Here is an 18,967-nt window from a genome sequence, read left to right as displayed (position 1 = left end):
ATTAGTATTTCCATAAGCCAATTAACCCTACCAGTATGTAGGTACCTGTAGAGTACTTGGAGAAAACCCACATGAACCCAGAGAGAACATGCAAACCCCATACATACTGTACCCCAGGAATTGAACCTGGGGCCCCAGCACTGTAGCATAGCAATGCTTACCACTTTGTCACCATTCCAAAATGGATGGATAGCTTACTTATCTTTCTAGTTCACAGATTTGCATGCATAATTTAATTTTGAAAGTCACTGAGATATCTGGTGCAACTGTTGTATTGATGAAAAAACTTACCAAAAGCATGCTAAACACTGCCACCCTATTCCTTAGTTAATACATTTAATTGTTATAAACAGTTAAGACTGTTATTAATTGTTGATAGCAAAATATTTTAAAATATATTTTATCCTTATATATTTTTCTTTACTAATTCTGTATTTTACATATTTTCCAATACTCGGATTTAACGTACATTTGAACAATGACTTGTATTTCAAATATTGAACTAAGTTAGACATAACATTCAGAAATACAATCGAGAATAGTTTTGTGGCATTTGTTTTGATTACACTTTGCTAAAATGTATAAAAACCTAAAGGCGATTAAAATCTATAATCTTTCCACATGTCATGTCATTAGGAAGTATAATAAGATCCTGTTTTGTTTAACAATGCTTTAAAAAATAAATACAATTGGTGAGAAAGTAGCTATCCTTAATGATAATTAAAGGACAGGAAGTCCAAGGAAATGATTTACGTTGTTTAATTTGAAAACCTAAGTTATAAAGGCAGACGCGATCTGTGCCTTAAGCGTTCCAGGCTGCAGACGGCTCATTCTGTATTACAGAGCTCCGCGCCTCCTCCCTCTCTCAGTGCCGCCGCTTCTCAGGGAGATGTTTTCTCAGACTCTGATTGGAAAAAAAGACCTACTGATCTGCTTCGTACCATAGGAAAATAGTAGAATATGTTTTTTTTTCTTTGTGTTTATGAAATTCAAGTGTTTTAAACGTTTGATTAAAAAGTAATTTACAGCGTAAGTTTCCAAGCTGATCACGAGGAAGAAAATCACCTGTTTTTGTGCGCATAAAACGTTTTTTTTTTAACTAAACTAATCTTTTAAAGTCATGAAATTCCTAAGTTAGGCAGGGTCACGTCATTGTTTCTTATTTTTGATTTTTTTATAACTGGTGCCTCCAGTTAAACTGTAGAGATTCGTGTGTGAAGGTGTCGGTGTGTTTTGACTATGGTACGTGTGGGAGTACTGTACTTGTAGTATAGTGAGTAGACATCGCGAGACAACAGAACAAGAGAGTAGAAGGCGGGAATATATGGTGTAAGGGCGTGAATTGTGTAGTTAATAAAATAGTTTAAATAATATAAGAACGGCTCTTTATTAAGATACACAACATTTATGGCGACGAGAGATGAGTGCTCGACGAACTCAAAGCGAGCAGAACACTGCAGGTTCTCGTTCTCTTGCTGGTAGAAACGAACTCTTGAATATTCGGACTGTTCGTTTAGTTTGCGCCATGGAAGATACGGCAGCCCCGCCGAGAAGCTTTGCTTATGCCCAGCTTTCTCCACCGCTTCCACTGAACCTCGGAGCTCCGGATTTGTATACGGAATACAAGATATGGATATGGATACAGATTTTTTGAAATAGCCAGTGGGTCTACAGAAGCTCCGGATGCCGTGAGACGTGCTACATTACTGCACTGTATCGGGGCTTCTGTGCAGCAGATTTTTCGCCAGCCTCCCTGGAGAAAAAGGTACATATGAACAGACTGTAGCTGCCTTAGACACCTACTTTACACCACGGAGAAATGTGGTTTTGGAACGGAATAAATTTAGGCAGAGAACTCAGTCTCAGGACGATGCGTTGATGCGTTTGTGAATGCACTAAGAGAACTGGCTAAATCTTGTGACTTTGGAGTGTTGGAAGCTGACATGTTAAGAGATCAGCTTGTGGAAAAATGTGCACGTAAGAGACTGCGTGATAAATTGTTGCAGGAGGAAGGGCTGACTTTAGAAAGAGCTCTTACAGTCGCTAGAATTCATGAAGCAGCTCAAGCAGAACCAAGACACCTGACTACCTTCATCACACACAGGGGTTGTTACCGTTTCAGAAAAGTTCCTTTTGGCTTGTCTAGTGCCCCAGAGGCCTATCGGAAGGCCATGGACTCGATGTTGTGTGCAATGCCTGGTGTTGTATGGTATATGGATGATGTTGTAGTACATGCGGAAAATGAAGAACAAGTAGAACAGAGGCTCAGGCAAGTATTCCAAAGATTCCAAGACAGAGGCTTAACTTTAAATAAAGATAAGTGTATCTTTGGCCTGAAAGAGATCGAGATACTGGGACATTTGGTCACTGCAGAAGGAATAAAACCAGACCCGAAAAAGGTGACAGCTGTTTGCAGTGCATTGAGACCTGAGAATGTTGCACTTTTGCGCTCGTTCTAAGGCACTTGTGGATTTTTGATGAAATTCATTCCTAATTATGGAGATATATCAGAACCCCTTAGAAAACTAAAGAGGAAAGGACAGAAGTGGGAATGGACATCGGAAACTGAGAAAGCCTTTGCCAAGTTGAAAAGAGAACTTGTAACTGAACCGTGTCTGGCATACTTCAAACTAGATGCGCCAACAGTAGTGATCAGTGACACGAGTCCTGTAGGGCTTGGAGCAGAATTCCTACAAAGACGAGAAGATGGACAGAACAAACCAGTGGCATATGCAAGTCGCTCACTTACCCCAACAGAAAGGCAAATAGAGCGTGAAGGCTTGAGTTGTGTTTGGGCAGTGGAACATTTTAGGACATATTTATGGGGAGGCAAGTTCACACTTCAAACGGATCATAAACCCCTCATTTATATGTTCAATCCCAAAAAGGCAACATTGTTACCGCCCAGGCTACAAAGACCTGGATTGAGATTACGGCCATATGATTACAAAATTGAACACATAATAGGGAAAACCAATGTCGCAGACTCATTGTCACGTCTTCCTTTACCAGACACAGAAGACAGTGGTTATGTAGAAACCTATGTTGATAGAGTGCTTTCAATCAGCACTTATGAACTGCATGCACTGACACTTGAGGAACTTAAGCAAGCAACAAACGAAGATGACACATTGAAATTGTTGATGTCCATAGTGGAAAAAGGACAATGGCCTAATCCAATTCCAGAAGAACTGCAGCCATATCACAGGTGTAGGTTGGAGTTATCTACATATGATGGACTGCTTTTAAGAGGACAGAGGATTGTGTTACCGAAAACAAAAATCAGACAAGCATTGGAAATAGCACATGAGACACATCAGGGTGTGGTTCGTACAAAACAGTACCTGAGAAGCAAATTTTACTGGCCTAGCATGGACAGTGCTGTTGAAAGACTAGTCAGAAATTGTTCCACTTGTGTGTTGAATCAGCCATTGCAGAAGGATCATCCTCTCCAACCACTTGAATTACCACCAAGGCATTGGACAAAATTGGGCATTGACTTGGTAGGTCCCATTCAGAATGAATACATATTGACTGTCATAGACTATTATACTTCTTACCCTGAGGCGGTTGTTGTATCAGATATATCTTCAGCCACAGACAGCAGGAAAAAAATGGAGAGGGGAACTCCCTAAGATTCTGCTGACTTATAGATCTACACCTCACAGGGCATCTGGAGAAACCCCAGCTAATCTTATCTTTGGTCGTGATATCCGGACTAAACTACCAAATTTGGAAAAGAAAGAAGAAGAGCAAAGGGACATTCAAAAGAAAAAAGATATCAAGGGATATCAAGGGAGAGCAAGGGATCACAACTTTAAGGTCGGTGATGTAGTGTTTGTGGCTGGCCTAGACAACGGTAAATTGGATGCCAAGTTCAAAGACACTCACTATGTGTTATTGAGAAACACCTCTTGTAACTCTTTTGAGTTAGTGAATGTGGAAGATGGCTCAAAAATAATGAGAAATGTAAAACATCTTCGACACGCTCCTCCATTGGATCTTGATTTTGAATCGGCAGAAACAGAAAATGCTGAGAATACAGGACTTTCTGACTTGGAGGAAGTGCCGAGTCCTCAGACAGTGGAGAGTACATCCGTAGGAGAGCTAGTAACTTTACCCAGAAGTCAAGTAACAACCAGAAGTGGCAGGGTTATCAGGAAACCAGCTCGTTACAGAGACATTTAAAAATATAGGACTTGCATAGCTCTCCAAATGTTAAATTGCTCTATTTTGTTTGTTATCTATGTAGATGTTGCTTAGACTGCTAGAAATGAGGTGATATATAGAAGTGACTTAAGTAGAAATTGAACTAAAATTTGAGTTGGTACGCATAGAAATAGTTGTGAAAAAAAGTTGAATGTGTTGAATAGAAATGGAAGGTTTTACATACATTTTGTTGTAATAGTTAATAACCGTTTACTGTGTGTTGATATAGAATTGTTACAATTGTATGGTAAAGTTATGGACTTTAAAAATAACAAAGGAAGGGATGTAGTATACTGTAGTGAGTAGACATCACGAGACAACAGAACGAGAGAGTAGAAGGCGGGAATATATGGTGTAAGGGCGTGATCTGTGTAGTTAATAAAATAGTTAAAATAATATAAGAACGGCTCTTTATTAAGATACACAACAGATATAAAGATGCGGAAATGTGTTATATAGCGTTTGATAGTGGTTGCTCGGAGCCTGGGATAATGCTGGCATTTTAGAAGCTTTCTACATGCGTGCGAATACCGTGATACAAGGAAAACGAAGGAAAAAGTAATTTCGTGAGCACGAATTGTACATCATTCTCTCGATATAACTTTTTTTCCTACTGATGGCCCCTCCCGGGGTCCGTAACAAGGTGTTATCACACTTAAATTATTTAAACGAATACCTTTCCCACGTATTTATACGTTTTTTGTACTTCGGAGATAACTTCGGAGGTATCAGACAGTACGTCGTCTTGTACTCTACCATTTCTGTCAGTTAACTTACGTGTGTTTTAAAGCCAGTCGAGTCTGTTTCTTCTGTAGCCTTGTGTGAATTTATGTAGTTTTCATATGCATTTTTTGTTTTTTTAGTACAGTATTTGAATATAATGTTAATATTAATACATTCAGGTGAAAGTTATATTGTAGTTCAACCAACGTAAATAAACATAGCAGAAGGGCTTTAGTAGCGTGATGCTAGCTACATTAAGTGACACCAGCTTGGCAGAACCTTTCAAAATAAAAGTACCCTAACCCTGCTTTAGGAAAAAAAAATCCTGGACCAGATAAAGTCATATTTATAGCACAACAACAATTTGTACATCCTTAAAACTGGGTGGAATGTGATACAGAGACGCACAGGTAATAGGAAATTGCCGTTCTTCATTATTTTTTTTTCTTTCTTGCAATCTCTTTGGTGTTTTTATATCACTTTCTGCTTGCAAACTGACACAGAGCTGTGCTCTTCTAGACAGGAAAAAGTCTAATTCCTGACAAAAAAAAATTGTCCCTCTCCAAAAGTAGCTCAAATCTATTCTACAGACCCACAGCTAATAGAAAATCACTATGGTTTTGTCAGATAAGCGTCTTTGCAAATGTTGCTGGGGTTTATAAGACCACTTGCTGTTTCCAGACTAGGACCATGCATTGATGGACAGGGAGTGGTCTCACTCCCCTCCCGACCAAACCAAAATGTGTGCCTCTTCAACAATGCATCAAATCTATTCTACAGACCCACAGCTAATAGAAAATCACCTTGTTTTTGTCACATAGGGTCTCTGTCACAACTGCTGGGGTTGATAAGACCACCCAGACTGGGACCATGCAGTGATGCACAGGGAGTGGTCTCACTCCCCTCCCAAACAAACAAAAAATTGTGCCTCTCCAAAAGTAGCTCAGATCTATTCTACAGACCCTCACCTAATAGTACATAACCATGGTTTTGTTATATAAGTGTCTTTGCTAAAGTTGACTTTACCTGGTCCGGGAATTTTTTTTCTAAAGCAGGGTTTAGGCTTTCATTTCATTTTGAAAGGTGCTGCCAAGCTAGTGTCACTTAATGTAGCTACAGATGCAGCCATTCAAAACGAGCGGGCGATACCGCATTATTTTGCGGTGCGCTTTACGCGGTCTACCGCGAGTTACCGTAGGTTCTCCTGTAATACCGCAAGTAAAATAATAGTATCCGGAATTTCCACAAGGTGGATCTAATAAAGCTCAACCTCTCATGTTTGAGCTGTCGCCATCAAAGTCTTTAACGAAGATATTACTAATAGTATTAATAATGAATGACCTTGGACAAGCTGTAAACAAAGTATTGCCCTGGTCCACATTATTTTTTTCATTGACCGTCTTTGTAAAAGTAACACCACAGCATTTCGCAATCACGCATTTGTTTCCAATCATACAAAGTACAGTAATTTTTGAGAATCGATTCACCATGCCTTTCACATGCTCATAAAAGAGATTGATTTAGGAACATAAACATATTACCATATGTAAACTGTACTGTATACAGTATGTATATGTATATTTAATGTCTTAACTGTGCCCGTTTAAGTATTGAATATTTATATGGAATTTTACCACTGAAGGGAAATCTTAGTAGCTGAGCATAAAAAGAATAGGAGCATACTGTAACGCGTGTGAAGGCCATAAACGATATTAATTTTGGAACTTAAACATACAGTATATGGCTGGTCTCGGTACTTTAAAGAAAACATACACACCAGTATTCCATTTCTCCCTAAATATTTTAAGCATCGAAGTCTTTAACTAACGTGATACCGGAGTCTACAAGCATACTTTTAGAATTTGATTAATAGGGAATATAATATGGAATCGCGTATCTAAAGAAATTAATAACGATATAATTATATTCATGTACCCGCAACACAAGAATAGTACACACTGTACATTGTCTGTCGATAATGTTTCTGTAGTGCTTTTTCAGCACTCTCTATGTGACCTTGCCGGTGGTGCTGTGGGTTAGGTTCCTGACTCCCATGTCACACGGTCTGTGATCGAATACTGCTGGAGCCATGAACTTTTTTTAACAAACATTTCTTTGGAAAAAATGAAACTTTTCCCTGGCTCAGAGATTAAATAAAACCTAACTTGCACCAAACAAATTTATATTTCTAAATATCACAACATGATCGAATTTAAGTCATTTTAATAACAATGAATAGTCACCTAGGCATTACAATATAAACATTTATATTGATTTAAATCGTGTTTTGATTTAAATCACAAACGTGGGTTTAAATATATGTGTTTTTTGATTCACAATCAGACAAATGCAACATAAATCGATATCTTTGTCTTCTAAGTATCTTAATAAACTTTCAGCATAGCTTTCTCCCCGTTTAGATTTATTTTTCTTGGGATCTTGGGATCAAACGTGGAAAGATTATATTGTAATTGTTTTTATTTTTTAAATACATTTTAGAAAAGTGTAATCTATACTAAAAAGCTGTACACCACCTGCTATAAAGATACATATTGTAATACTTTCGGGTTCCGATAGGACAGACACAAGAACTCAGACTTGCGGAGTTAAAGCAAGTTAATGCCTTGATTTTATATATCACCTTTAAAAGTGGCATCTCAAGGCAAAGTAAATACCCAACACTGATTGTACCCATCTGTCATGCTAATAAAGCACCTTGAATTGAATTGAGAGAGAGAGAGAGAGCACAGCCAGGACAGACTAAGGAAAATATCTAAGGAAATAGCAGTATAACCTTGTTCATGCACAAACAGTGGCATGCTACATTATTAATTTGGGTGTCTCCTCTTGCCAGATAGCTCTAAATTGCATTTTGAGTGCGGTTTTTGACTTTTTTTAAATTGCAACCCGTAAATAAAGCTGATACTGTTTAGACTTATATTAGGATTAAGACTTATATTAGGATTATATTCTTTGTGAAAAGTGATAGTCTTTTAACCTTTTCTGTGAATTCGCTTGTTATCTAACAAATGCATACTTTTAGAATTTGATTAACAGGGAATATAATATAGAATTGCGTATCTAAACAAATTAATAACAATATAATTATATTCATGTACTGTCTGGCGGAATAAACTGAAGAGGTTAGTTAATGCTACACGGAATTATTAAGAATTATCACCTCTTTTTACAATTTTGAACAAATGAGAACATTCCTCTCAGTTGTCGGTGCATTGTTATCTCAATCACCTGCTAATTCGTTTTACACCACTGGACGACAGGAGAATGTGACTGTACTGTATCTGTACAGAATGTGTGTTTCAATCAATACAGTAATTGATTAAAATCGCAATCGCGTGTTTAATTAAATGCCTTTTTGATTCACAATCTGAAAATGAAAACCGCGGTAAAGCAACCTTGAATTAAAAAAAAAATGATTTTGGCACGCCTGTAGCATTTTCGCGAAACCTCCTAGAGTTGTGAGAACACTTGCTTTGTGTATAAAGTACATTGTTAATGTTTTCACAGCCTTCACTTTGTCATTTTTTATGCCATTTTTTTGACCACACACGAATATTCCTATGTCCGTATCTTCGCAAGGGAATCAGTGCGACTTTTAATACTAATTAAGTGACCGCGGGCACTTTCCACCCCCTCTACATTCTCAGAGTAGAACAGACTAACCTTCTAATGAAAGACGGTCCACCCCCCACGGACAGGAAAAGTGCCCACAGGCACTTAAACTTAATATGGTCAGTAACAGTAAACAGTAACATGGTCAGAAGGAGCACGTACAAACGTTTCCGAAATAACCACATGTAAGACTCTGATGCTTAAAATGTTTCGGGAGAAAGTGGAATACTGGTGTGTATTTTTTCTTTAAACTACCAATACCAGCCATATACAGTCTGTAACGTAGGGATTTCTATATGTCTTTATTTAGTGGTTACATTAGTGACAAGGCTAACCATTTAGCTTCAGTAACGCCTACATATCTCCCCTTTTTATAAAATGACATGGTTGAAAACTGTTCCAGCGCCACTGTTGTTTCATCAGTGAAAAGTATATCATGAAATGGCTCCCCCTGTTCAATCTACTGGAAAAAAAGAAAAGGAGCATAAAGCGTCTGATGGTCATAAATGATATTCATTTAGGAACAGCATCAGAGATATGTTTTTAACTGCTCTGCATCGGAGAGAATACCATAGTGTGTTTTTTTTTTTTACTCCCTGGTGGAAACTGGCTTCCATAAGAATCAGTATGGCTTAGAGATTAAATAAAACTTCACTCGCACCAAACAAATGTATATTTCTAAATATCACAACATGATCGAATTTAAGACATTTCAATAACAATGAATAGTCACCTAGGCGTTACAATATAAACATTTATATTGATTTAAATCGTGTTTAAATCGCCTTTATTTAAAACCCATAAATAAAGCTGATACTGTTAGGACTTTTAATTATTTAAAACTGTATTACAGCAGCACAATGCACAATGCAACGTAAATCACTATCTTTGTCTTCTGTGTAATAATGTTCACCTCTCCAGCAAATTAACAATAGTAATAATAATGAACTTTATTGTATATGGCGCCTTTAAAGGTGGCCCCTCAAAGCGCTTTACAGGTTAAAAACAATAACAACAATACTGTTTGGCTGGGCAAACAATTTTTTTTTTAAGAAATACAAAATGAGATATAATGATGTGTTCCAGCTTAGACATTAACGAAGAGCATAACACGTGGCGGCGTAGCGGTCGGCTCTGGCTTTCCCATCTACTGTATACCGATACACTGCAAATACAACCCCCCTCTCTGCGGGAGTGCTGGCTGTGACGAATTAAACCGGTTTCACAGGTATTTTCAAAGTAGAAGGAGGTGAGATTTCCAGCGAAAGACACCTCCCCCCTCAAAAACCCAGTAAGTACAGTACTTACTAGTTAAGAAAGGCTAGGCTCCTCAATGAAATCGCTTTAACATGCTAATGCGTTGGTGTAACAGTCCGGGCGTGGCAAGCTTCTAATGTCAACTCGACTACGGCGAAAGGAACCCTTCTTTCATTGGAAGACAATGAACATATTCTAGCCCTAAATGAATTAATAGCAAACATGGTTTACATAAAAGACATTTTTCCAAGAAGGTTTATAATAATACGATCTATAGTTGAAATCTGAGCCTAAATAAAAAGAAAAAGCATTTTCAGAGAGCAATTACGCTGTGTTTATGTAGAATAAGTGATTAGGTTTATGAGCAATCTAATTACTTATTCGTTTAAAACGCTATATAAAATAAAGTTTATTAATAATTTGCTGGACAGAGCAGTGAACATTATTATGCATAAGACAAAGATAACGATCCTGATCAGTTTAGAAATCTGTGTACGCTGTAAGGTTTTTACTTCTTAAACTTTTAAAATACACGTTTCGAAATCCTCTTCCTGGTACAGTATGTATAGCAAACTGGTGTCAGATGGTGTCAGCCAATCACCATTCTGAACCCTATCATAATCTCTGGTATGGGGAGACCCCAGAATTCTGTCCCATAGTTTAGACAGATGATAGATACTTTTATTGATCCCGTGAGGGAAATAAAGTAAATCATTTTCATTTTAGGAAATTATTAAACGCTCGGTTAAAAGCAAAGGAGATTGTCTGTTATAGTAGACATAAAAACAAGAGTTCGCTGGCATTATATCCTAGAACAGTGGTTCTCAAACTTTTTGGACCAAGTACCACCCCTAATCCAACCAAAGCATCCAAGTACCACCTACTCTACAAGTCATCATCTCATAGGAACCCCAGAAATTATCAATGACCAACATGAGCGCATGTGCACACACACTCACACACACATATAATAAATATTATAATAATAAACTTTGTTTGATATATTAAAATGTGGCTTCTCAAAGTGTTTTACAGAAAAAAAAACACAAAAATAAAAAAGCACCATTTCAGTGAGAGGGGTGAGCCTGTTAAGTCGAGCAAAGCAGATGTGAATTAATTTTTCGAGCCTTGATACAATTCACAACAGTCTAAAAGATTTTAAATCGTCAGGCATTTTCTTGACGGCAAAGGTTTTGCGGTGGATGTTGCAATGAAACCATTAATTTCTGGAGCAACCTCTCTAATTCGTGCAACTACACCGCTGTGTCGGCTTGTCATTGCTCTAGCACCGTCTGTACAAACTCCGACTCATTAGCTCCACATTAACTCTGATACAGTAGCTTTTTTAAAATACAATTGGTCACTTGCGTCCATAGTACGCATTCCTATAGAGTGGTATAGAATTACAGAGTATCTCTTGTGTCCACTGAAGTATTAGCGCGCACTGTACCGTAGTACGTAGGCTGCGTATTCGACACGTATAAAAATACAAAATATGAAAACCTGTCCTGATTTTTTCAGCGCACACAACACAGTTCCACGGTCATTTGGCGTACCACCTGGCGGCACTCCATGTACCACTGCCGGTACCACAGTTTGAGAACCACTGTCCTAGAAGACACAGACCGGCGCCAGACCGGGAGAATGCCGGCAGCGTAAAAGAAAATGCCGGATGAACTAGGGATTGGACAGTTTCCAAGTGCTTATACAATCGATGGAAATGTTCAAATAAATGTGCAAAAGAAATAAACAAAATAATCATTTATTTTTTTATCATATTGGCTAGCTAATGTCCTCTCTTTGCTAGTTAGTGGCTGTGTTACTGCGTTGGGTAGCAACGGGTGACTGTTTTCCGGCGGAAGATGTAAACATTTCCGTTAATTTCCGTGTTAAATAATTCTTTAAAATTAAAATTCATTCTATACAGCAATCGCATATTTGGGTACCGTTTCATAAAACTTTCATGCTTAAAATGTTTAGGGAGAAATGGAAGACTGGTGTGTATCTTTTCTTTAAACTACCAAGACCAGCCATACACAGTACAGTTTACGTACATACAGTAATGTTTATGTTCCTAAATTAATATAGTTTATGACCTTCCGATGCGTTATGCTCCTCTTCTTTTTATGCTTAGCTACTAAAATTTCCCTTTAGTGGTAAAATTCCATATAAATATTCAAAACTAAGCGGATTAAAATGTGCACAGTAAAGACATTAAATGATTAAATCTTTTCACTACCAACCAATGCACCACGAGTGCCCCTGTCAATCACTTACCGCGGTGCCCTGCGGTGGCTTGTGGGTAGTTTACCGTACTGCGGGTTTGTACCGCGCATTTTGAATGGCTGCTTCAAACTAGATGCGCCAACAGTAGTGATCAGTGACGCGAGTCCTGTAGGGCTTGGAGCAGTATTGCTACAAAGACAAGAACATGGACAGAACAAACCAGTGGCATATGCAAGTCGCTTACTTACCCCAACAGAAAGGCATTACTCGCAAATAGAGTGTGAAGCCTTGGGTTGTGTTTGGGCAGTGGAACATTTTAGGACATGTTTATGGGGAGGCAAGTTCACACTTCAAATGGATCATAAACCCCTCAACACCTCTTGTAACTCTTTTGAGTTAGTGAATGTGGAAGATGGCTCAAAAATAATGAGAAATGTAAAACATCTTCGACACGCTCCTCCATTGGATCTTGATTTTGAATCTGCAGAAACAGAAAATGCTGAGAATACAAGACTTTCTGACGTGGAGGACTCAGACAGTGGAGAGTACATCCATAGGAGAGCCAGTAACTTTACCCAGAAGTGAAGTAACAACCAGAAGTGGCAGGGTTATCAGGAAACCGGCTCGTTACAGAGACATTTAAAAATATAGGACTTGCACAGCTCTCCAAATGTTAAATTGCCCTATTTTGTTTGTGTTATCTATTTAGATGTTGCTTAGACTGCTAGAAATGAGGTGATATTTAGAAGTGACTTAAGTGAACTAAAATTTGAGTTGATACGCATAGAAATTGTTGTAAAATGTGTTGAATAGAAATGGAAGGTTTTACATACATTTTGTTGTAATAGTTAATAACCGTTTACTGTGTGTTGATATAGAATTGTTACAATTGTATGGTAAAGTTTTGAACAAAGGAAGGGATGTAGTATAGTGAGTAGACATCGCGAGACAACAGAACGAGAGAGTAGAAGGCGGGAGAATATATGGTGTAAGGGCGTGATCTGTGTAGTTAATAAAATAGTTAAAATAATATAAGAACGGCTCTTTATTAAGATACACAACAGATATAAAGACGCGGAAATTTGTTATATAGCGTTTGATAGCAAACGAAGGAAAAAGTAATTTCGTGAGCACGAATTGTAAATCATTCCCACGATATAACTTTTTTTCCTACTGATGGCCCCTCCCGGGCTCCGTAACAAAGTGTTATCACACTTAAATTATTTAAACGAATACCTCTCCCACGTGTCTCTGTCAAAACTGCTGAGGTATGTAGAGCACCTCCTATTACCAGACTGGGACTGTGCAGTGATGAGCAAGGTGTGGTCTCACTCCTGTCATGACCAAAGAAAAATTTGTGCCTCTTCAAAAATACCTTAAATTTATTCTACAGACCCACAGCTAATAGAAAATCACCTTGTTTTTGTCATATTGGGTCTCTGTCACAACTGCTGGGGTTGATAAGACCACCCAGACTGGGACCATGCAGTGATGCACAGGGAGTGGTCTCACTCCCCTCCCAAACAAACAAAAAATTGTGCCTCAAATCTATTCCAAAAGCCTAATATACTCACAGATTGATTCAGGTCTGTTTCAGGTGGAGGCACTGCCAAATTAAAAGTGTCATTTTGTTATGCCACATTAAGAACATTGACATCGGTCACATTAAGAACCTAGGTGATCCCATGTATTATATACTGTATGAATTTAATGTTTTACCTCTGGTTATGGTTTCACTTCTGTGTTGATATTCAACAGGCAGAGGGTCTGTAGAGGGAGTGAGAGTTTGAGGGGTTGGTGAAGAGCAGGATCTCACTAGAATTCCTCTAGTAAAACTGGAGATACTGTAATTGTTTGGGGTGCTATACTGTAAGGGTTCTAGTGAATACAAGCTATATTTTAGTTCAGCCAGGTTAAATAAACATGTACTGTGCTCATTGAACTTGAGGGGGTCCGAAGCTACGTGTCCCTAGAGTAAAAAGCTGGAGAGCGAGAATCACAACAGCACTATGGAGAGATCCAGAGTGTACGGATCAACTAATGAGCTTGGAGGTGTGGGTGAGTTTAAATTCAATAGACAGGGGGAAAAAGGGAGAGATTATCAGGAAAAAAGAGGAACAGAAGGGACTGGATTAGGATTGGTAAAATGTCTGGAGAGGATTAACATAGTGCAAGGCATCCACATTCATTCTCAAAGAAAAAACACTCAGGATGTGCGGTTGTGTTCCGGCTGCTATTGTGTTCAGGGTGAGTTATGTTAGTAAGAAGAGAATTGTACCCAGTGCTCTTTCTGCTGGGCCAGACCCAGCTCCTCTTCTACAAGAGCAGGATTAACACAGTCTCAGGTGGAGGGTCTGTAGAGGAGGAGAGTGTTTGAGGGGTTGGTGAGGAGCAGAATGTCTCTAGAATTCCTCCAGTAAAACTGTAGACTCTTGTCTGAAGGTGTTGGTGTGTTTTGACTATGTTACATGTGGGAGTCTGGGAGTCTGTCTTTTCGTTAAATGGGAAAGTTGTTTTTCTCAAAATATCTGCAAACATCAAAATCTCCAGTCCACTTACTCCAGTATTGGTCATTTACATTTGGGATTAATAAACCATTTGAAGAAATACAACAACACTGTAACTAACTAAAATAACTATAAGAAGATGACATCAGAATAAAATATAATAATAAATGTGAAGCAATTTTTATTATGGTTAAAAGTCAAAGTCTTTCTATTTCTGTTTCCCATTTCCAGTCACTGTAGCTCCGTGTGTCTCCCTGTGTCCCACTGTCTCCCTTACTGAGAATTTCTTCTCATCTTTCTTCTTCCTCCTGGAACCCAAATTTTGAAGGTGTTATCTTCATCATCCTCATCCATGGACACTCTGAGATGGATAATGACATGATGTTGTATATTACTGCTGAGCTGGGTGTTGGAGTGAAGACTTGGGCAGAAAGATGCGGATGAGCTGTGCAGATGTTCAGCTGTGCTCCTGTCTTTTTGTCTGCAGGATGGAGAGATGTGGACTAACAGAGAGATGTTGTGAAGATCTGGCCTCTGCTCTTCAGTCTCAACACTCCAGTCTGAGAAAACTGTATCTGAGTGGCAATAACCTGAGGGATTCAGGAGTGAAACTGCTGTCTGCAGCTCTGAGGGATCCCAACTGTAAATTAACAACACTGGGGTAAGTGAACACTGGTGATTTCTTTGTTTTTTATTGTTTGATGTAGATATTCTGAAACGCACAACATTCACTTTTTCTCATGCATCAGAAAGAAACACCTAGGAAGTACAAAACAAGAAAGAAAGAGGGCATACAGAAAGACAAAAAACTGCTACGCAACTTTATACAAGTTCTTGTCTCTGGCTTCTTTGTTAATATCTCATTGCTGAGAGACTCGACATGCAATCTTTCCCACTTTGCCCATCTTTTTATAGATATGTTTACGTTGTTGTTGATTTATAATTCTGTGGGTAACATTGTCTATGAGATTTCATTCATAGAGTCCTTCTTCATTTGAACACAAGGTCTGTTCAGCTTTAACCAGTTTCTAGTGATTTATTTCATGGCTGCCGTCTTGACAGTTCTTAACAAGTATCTTTCTGCCTCTGAAGGCAGCTCATCTGGTGTTTGTCCCAGAAGAAAAAGGACTCCTAATAAGGATTGTTGTATATTTCTTCAAGATTTTGAAGACTGGGCCAACCCAAATTTCTCATTTGTATCTTACTCTTAACTCTTGTATTCCTACTTTATTTTTTAATATTCTATATAAATCTGAAAGGATGTAGCTGTGGAAGTGAGTTAGGTATGCAAACTTTATCAATATGTTAACCTCTTATTTTAGTCTCATTTAATTCTTCTCAGCTTTGAATTTCCCCAGTGTTTTCTCCTCTCTCTCTGTGCTTTAACATTGCCTGTTTGACCACGTCTTGCACTGATCCCTGTGCACTGAACCCTGCATGTTAAACGACTCTGCCTGGTGCTTTAATCAGTTCCTCTCAGCTCAACCCTTCCATTCCGATCGCGTCTCTAGTTTCACTTTCTCCTGCCTGCCCTGCTTGCTTCCAGCAGAGCCCGCACCTGGATTCAGTCTCCAGCTTACTGCTTCCATCAGCTCAGTGCAGGAGATATCACACTGGGGCCCTGGGTTCAATTCCAGACCTGGGGTGCTATCTGTGTGGAGTTTGTATGTTCTCCCCATGTTTGTGTGGTGTTCCAGTTTTCTTCCACAGTCCACAAACATGCTGGTAGGTTAATTGACTTCTGGGAAAACTGGCACTGGTGTGAGTGTGTGCCCTTTGATAGACTGGCATCCTATACAGGGTTCAATCCTGCCTTGTGTCCACTGGCACTGGCTCTGGGTAACTGTGACCCTGAACTAGATAATTGTTTATTAAAAGTGATGTTGATGGTGTTCAAATGCTGCACTACCACTTTGTCAATTAGCTGACAGTATAAACATATCCCTGTAATGACAGATAAAGTCAAATTTCTGGGCAAACTTCAGTCTAGCATTATTTGGGAGGGAAGAAAACCTCAGGTAAATCCTACAGCACTCAAACTCTCCCAAATCTACATTCTTACTTCTGTGCAGCTCAGCTTAAAGCTTCAACTACCTGAGTGACAGCTCCCCAGCAAAATGGTGAAGAGGTATTCATCTCACTTAAAACATTATTATGTTTTACATCTAATATAACTCAAAGCACTATAAAAATAAATTTTAGTAAAAGGTAAAACTTTGCACACAAACGTTGTGAAGTCATCTTGTGATCACTGGTAGAATTACAGTTGAAATTTCTGAAAAGTCTAATTTAGTCACAAATTGAGGGCTGTTTCTGGTGGAGGCACCGCCAAATTAGAAGTTTAATTTTTTGTGCAATTGACTGAAGTGGGCCACAACATCGGGTACATCAAGAACCTAGGTGATCCCATGTATTATATACTGTATGAATTTAATGTTATACCTCTGGTTATGGTTTCACTTCTGTGTTGATATTCAGGTACACTTTCACTGCTATAGCACCTGAACCTGTCTGACTCCCATGTTGAGTCTCTTCTTTAAACTTAGTCTGGCCTTCAGCAGCCCTGCAGTTGTGTTGAGTTGTGTTGTGGGGCCAGCAGGGGGCGCTCACCCTGTGGTCCATGTGGGTCCTAATGCCCCAGTATAGTGACGGGGACACTGTACTGTAAACAGGCACTGTCCTTCGGAGGATATGTAAAAAGACCTGCAGTTGTGTTGAGGGTGAGTTATGTCAATAAGAAGAGAATTGTACCCAGTTCATTTGAACACAAGGTCAGTCCAGCTTTAACCAGTTTCTAGTGATTTATTTCATGACTGCAGTTCTTATAGTTCCAAACAAGTATTTTTCTGCCTCTGAAGGCCGTTCATCTGGTGTTTGTCCTTATTTGTCTTCAATACTCTTTCGCCAGTTTATTTTCATACCAGAAATGTTTATGATATGCCTGGTGTTCCATTCTTCCAACAGTTTGTGCTCCTAAATTTATCATATTTGGATTGCAGTTTGTCTTTTTTCCAATATTGAATATGAACTTTTTACTTGTACTCTATCCATTAATGTGAATTTCTGTATTTATACAGATTTGAATGGTTTTAAATTCTTCAATTTCTATGGAATTGCCAACGTCCTTTTTCTCATTTGAATGGTACTCTTAACTCTTGCATTCCTTCTGTGATTTCTTTCTGTGATCAATGTGTTAATCTCTTAATCAGTGTGTCTCTTAATGTGTTAATCAGCTAATTGCAGTAGATATATCACTGGGTTCAACCCAGACCTGGGGTATTATCTGTATGGAGTTTGTATGTTCTCCCCAAATATGTCTGATGATGCAGTTTTCTCCCACCGTCCACAAACATGCTGGCAGGTTAATAGACTTCTGGGAAAGCTGGCACTGGTGTGAGTGTGTGCCCTTTGATAGACTGGCATCCTGTCCAGGGTTCAGTCCTGCCTTGTGTTCAGTGCTTCCTGAGACAGGCTCTGGGTAACTGTGACCTTGAATTGGGTAACTGATTAATAAAAGTGATACTGATGGTGTTCAAATGCCACACTGCCTTCCTTGTCAATTAAGTGATAGTATAAACATATCCCTGTAATGTCAGATAAAGTCAAATTTCTCTGATTTTATTTGGTAGGGAAGAAAATCTCAGGTAAAACCTGGACCACTCAAACTCTCCCAAATCTCTCACAGATCGCCAGCAGCCATATCACTCTGCAATTCACAAATGGCAATTCACTGAAACTTAGCAGGTGTGAGCCTGGTCAGTACCTGGTGGGAGACCTCCTGGGAAAAACTAAGGTAGCTGCTAGAAGAGGTGTTAGTGGGGCCAGCAGGGGGCGCTCACCCTGTGGTCCATGTGGGTCCTAATCCCCCAGTATAGTGATGGGGACACTGTACTGTAAACAGGCGCTGTCCTTCGGAGGAGATGTAAAATGGAGGTCCTGACACTCTGTGGTTATTAAAAATCCCTGGGCATCTCTTGAAAAGAGTAAGGGTGTAACCCTGGTGTCCTGGCCAAATTTCCCATTGGCCCTTACAAATCATGGCCTCCTAATAATCCCCATCTATGAATTAGCTTCATTGCACTGCTCTCCTCCCCACTGATAGCTGATGTGGGGTGAGTGTTCTGGTGCACTATGGCTGCTGTTGCATCATCCAGGTGGATGCTGCACATTGGTGGTGGTGGAGAGGAGTCCCCATTAACTGTAAAGTGCTTTGAGTGGAGTGTCCAGAAAAGTGTTATATAAGTGTAAGCAATTATTATTATTATTATTAATAATCTACAGTCCTATTTCTGTGCAGCTCATCTTAAAGCTTCAACTACCTGAGTAACAGCTCCCCAGCAAAATGGTGAAGAGGTATTCATCTCACTTGAAACCTTGTTTTATACTTAATTTAACTTGAAGCATTGTGAAAA

At 39.0% G+C, this 18,967-nt stretch overlaps 1 protein-coding gene across 4 annotated transcripts in view; it reads left to right on the top strand.

Annotated features, from left to right (window-relative positions):
- LOC148646745 (NACHT, LRR and PYD domains-containing protein 3-like) overlaps positions 1–18,967 on the top strand; it is a 2,700,574-nt gene that overhangs the window by 1,202,314 nt on the left and 1,479,293 nt on the right. For all 4 annotated transcript variants that reach the window (XM_088608537.1, XM_088608542.1, XM_088608540.1 and 1 more), the window contains one exon: positions 15,043–15,216. In XM_088608537.1, coding sequence (XP_088464663.1) covers positions 15,043–15,216 — 174 coding nt within the window. The remainder of the gene's footprint in view (positions 1–15,042; positions 15,217–18,967) is intronic.

The sequence above is a fragment of the Lepisosteus platostomus genome, chromosome 16 (genome assembly GCF_059453375.1).
Source record: "Lepisosteus platostomus isolate fLepPlt1 chromosome 16, fLepPlt1.hap1, whole genome shotgun sequence".
Lineage (NCBI taxonomy): Eukaryota > Metazoa > Chordata > Actinopteri > Semionotiformes > Lepisosteidae > Lepisosteus > Lepisosteus platostomus.
Note: the sequence above shows the minus strand (reverse complement) of the source record. Positions and strands in the feature narration are given on the sequence as shown.